Source organism: Camelina sativa, chromosome 5, assembly GCF_000633955.1.
Source record: "Camelina sativa cultivar DH55 chromosome 5, Cs, whole genome shotgun sequence".
In the NCBI taxonomy this organism is placed as follows: Eukaryota; Viridiplantae; Streptophyta; class Magnoliopsida; order Brassicales; family Brassicaceae; genus Camelina; species Camelina sativa.
This window is the reverse complement of record NC_025689.1, coordinates 34,368,643-34,372,827: the sequence shown is the minus strand read 5'-3', so window position 1 is coordinate 34,372,827 and position 4,185 is coordinate 34,368,643. Positions and strand designations below refer to the sequence as shown.

Genomic DNA, 4,185 nt, shown 5'->3' with positions numbered 1-4,185 from the left:
GGGGGGGGGGGGGAGGCCGAAAAAGAAAAGGATACCTTCTAAGGGGGAGAAGCAAAAAGTAAGTTTCTCTTTAGTGATCATGTACAGATATGGCATAACCGTTTAAACATTTAACCAGTGGCTGAATTAGTTTTGTAACTATCTTGGTAATAATTAAAACCAGCGTAAGAAGCGAAAGACAGCCCCAAAATGTGGTAGATGTTTCGGAGAAGGACACAACAGGAAGACTTGTTCGCAGCTAATATGAAAGCCAGCACTGGGAGCATGACATCTTTGTATTTTGTATCAAGCAAACAATCGACGTCTTCGAGGAATTTGTTGTTCCACTTTAATTTGTGTTTGTCTACTTTGTCTACTTTCTGTAGAACTTATTTATTTTTGTGTGTGAAGTACTCTGCTCTCCTACTGAACTCATCTTCAACTTTGTCGTAGACTTTTGATTACTATCCCTCTTTTTTTATTTGGTTGCAAAACAAACTAAAGATGCAAACCCAAAAACTTGTCCAACCCTATAACTACAACTGCGGACAATCTTCCGTAAACTTGTCCACCACTTTCTACGATTCTTTCGAACACAAACATGTTCAACTTCTATAATCAACCGTCAAAACAAAACAGCTTTTCTACCACTATAAAAACAACTATGGAAAATATTGCGTAACAGAAACATTTAGTCTACTAACCTATCACAAATGTCTTTTTTGGTCAAACACACAGTTAAGGTCGACAACTCTACGATACCCACCTTCCAATGGAGGACTAAAGCATAGTCCATGTCTACTAACAATCTAAGTAACTCAATAGTTATTGTGAATTTAATTGACTTTTACCAACCACAAAGTTAACATTATCACATCAACTTTAAAACTGTAGCCGTCCCAACCAGAAACTCAGTAAATTAGATAGTATATTAATGACATTTGAAACCCTAATATAAACATCTATTTAAACGGTTTCAACTGCATGGCACTCGCCAGTGTCTACAATTCATAACAAAACAAACATGTCCTCTCTTTTAAGTTCAAATGCGAACCTCCTCTATTCGCTTCCTGAACATCTTTTACTTTTGATAATACAAAAATTGGCTAAGCAGGGATTCGAGTACTTAGGTCCCCTTCTGGGCACTAATAAAACCGGTATGTCTCTTGTTTGCCACCATCAGGTTTTGAAAGAAGTTTCTCTAATTACTTTGAAAGATGCCCCTATTCTTGTAAACAAGTCCTCAAATTTTCACCCATTCTTCATAAAGTGTGTCAACGCTGGCAATCCTGACACGTGTTACCTTGAGAGTCTTCGCCTTGTAGCTAGAGAGGGTATGATTGAAGAATCCATTGATCTGCTCTTCAATACCACACCATTTTCTGAGGAGATGCAGTTTGCACTAGGGCTGTTTCTAATTTGTTGTGGTCATTACCGCGAGGGTGTATCCACAATGAACTCATTTAAAGAAAGAGTTGGGTCCTATTCAATGGCCGAATATTATTCGGAGTTGGTCTTCGAAAACATTAGGGAAATTGGTACTACATGTATCAAAAGGTATAGGGACACGTGGAGGTTTTTTGATGTTCCAAAGTGTGTTGGACCTGGCTATATATGCACGATTGACTCCCGATGTGAAGCTTGCTTTGTTTGGTGGCGCACTATCTAGTTTATCTGTATGTTTTAAGAGTAACAACTTCCATGTATCCGCCAATTCAACATCATATTATCGAGATTGAATGTTGGGATCTCTTAAATGTATCGTTTTTTTTTAAGAGACATTAATCACTCTAAACTACTTGTCCACAACCCTTCCTTGTAATAGACATTAATCACTCTAAACTACTTGTCCACAACCCTTCCTTGTAGACATTACTTTGATTGACATGTTCCGGAGTACAGTACTACTTGATACAATAGATATTGTTTAGTTTTATTTAATAGACATTACTCACTTTAGTCTACTAGTCCACAACCCTTCTTAGGAGACATTAATAATGAAGTACAATGCTACTTGATACAATGGACACTGTAGACATAAATGAACATATGTCCATCAATACTGCATCGGTAAACTCATAATTGTTTTACTACGAACTGACCTTAATCTCTCTAAAAACAACGTGAATTCAAGAAGAGGAAAAGTAGTCAAATACGGAAGGGAATATTAGGATATTATGGCTAAAAACTTAAGCAGGGGCATCTGATTGAATACTGTCCACCGAGGAGAGACATAATAGATGTCCATCAACCTGAGATGTGTCTGATGCAGAGGGCGAACCCGAGGATGAAGCAAGCAAGGCCAATAACAGATGAAACAGCAACCGCAAAGTCAGAGAGTTTGCGTCTTGGGGTTGATGGTGGTGGTTGGAGACCTTGCACAACTCCCCTGAAGTCCGTCATGCCTGCACTTAACTCAAGAACCATGTCCTTCAGGCTTTCGGTCTGTTCCTCAATCGCGGAAACACGCGACAGGACCGTGCGCGGGTCACAACGCTCTCCTTCGTCAGTGTAAGTGAGGAACTTCATCATCCGGTCATCGTTCTCGGCAAACCTAGCTTTGATGTCGTGTATTTCCTCGATAATGGCTTTGACCCACATCTTGCTGAAGTGACCACCTCCAGCCTTGAAAAAGTTTTTAGGTGGGGGATCAGGTTGTGCAGATAATAGAAGGACAAGCAAAGATAAAAAGATGATATATATTAGGGACGTACACCACTTCTCTTACACTCGTAGTATATACAAACAATACCCCCTTCCTCGAGACGTGTGCCAGTTTTGAGATGACTCCCACATATGCACTTACGAGGAAGGCCGTAGGTTGGATCCCCATAGCGACGCGAGAAAATAGAAGATGCCGATGAAGGAGACTCCGGAGATGGCGGAGCAATGACAGGGAAATCAGCAGATGCTGCCGATGAGGAAGATGGTTGAGAGTAGCTATATTGGCCCATTTTTTTCTTATGATCGTACTAGTAAGTATGTGTGGCGTAGTGGATATTAAATGGAAAGGATAAGAGTTGTCAATTTAAAGGGAAATGGAAGCAAAAGTTAAAAATCATAATTATTTGGTTTAAATTTTATGAGAAGGGGTTTTGCGAGAAATTTGACTTTGTGTCAGTAGTGTAGATATCAACACGCAACTGAGAAGTGATTGATTAGGCTCAACTGTAGCTTTTGTGCTTATGAGTCAGAGGGCTACATAACTACAGCGTAGACCATTTAATTAAGCTGATAAAGGTGGGGCTAACCTATTTTAACGTGTTTGGTATAGGGAAACACAAAAGAGGTTTGATATATGGAAACACAAACACAAACATAGGGATCAAAAGTCATAAACCGTAGTAATTAAACACACACCACAAGTTCAGGTTCGCAAAAGGGAAACATAATGTTGGTAGACATCAACATAGTAGGACATATGTCAGTTAACCGATCTATAATAGGGTCAATTTGTTAGAGGGACCACGAATTCTTGGTAGACATCAACTGCGTACGACATGCGTAACTTGTCCACAAGATCTTCAGTAAGTGAATCAGGCATGACCTTCAATGCATGGAGCTCGATAAACTTGACAGCAAGAGGACCACAGTCTCCGGTCCTGTCATTCTGGTAAACATTGGGAAGCCTTTCAAGACTAAAGACATGGGGGAGAGGGCAGTCAACTAATGCTGGGTCGACGAACTCTTTAACAATCACTGGGAGCAGATCTATGACAGGGCGCATAAGATGCGGAACCTTTTTGGGAGGGGTGTTGATAATTAATGGATCAAGGACAAAGATATTGCCCTTCCTCAACCGAATTACAAGTGCCACCCAGTGCCGTTTTCCCCAATTCATAGGAAGATATACAGTATCAACGTCTTTGTACCATGCCAGGTTGGTGGATCGGTTGTGGACATTACCTAAGACGTAGTTCTTTATAATGTTGTTCCAAGCGAACCCTGATTTCTTCTTGGAAGCCTTGTATCGACGTAACTCGGTTGTTAACATGTTACAGAACCAAGTGTCGAGAATAGCAATCCTAGACTCACGCAACTGACCCCATAGCGCCTCCTCACAAGGTTGAGCATTGCTTCCATGTGCTGCCATCCCAAGGTTTGATTAAAATTCATGCTTTTTATGACAAAGGGTTTAGTGAGTGATTTCTTTGAGGAAGAATTAACTTACCGGAGTATCCACCCAGTGTTTAGGAGTGTAGATCT

At 40.4% G+C, this 4,185-nt stretch overlaps 1 protein-coding gene across 1 annotated transcript; it reads right to left on the bottom strand.

The window, feature by feature from the left end:
* LOC109132991 lies at nt 3,297–4,185 on the bottom strand. Its single transcript, XM_019245509.1, has 2 exons — nt 4,151–4,185; nt 3,297–4,065 (listed from the first exon to the last, which is right to left on the bottom strand). The coding sequence occupies exon 2, from the start codon at nt 3,971–3,973 to the stop codon at nt 3,428–3,430; it is 546 nt and encodes a 181-aa protein (XP_019101054.1). The 5' UTR covers nt 3,974–4,065; nt 4,151–4,185; the 3' UTR covers nt 3,297–3,427.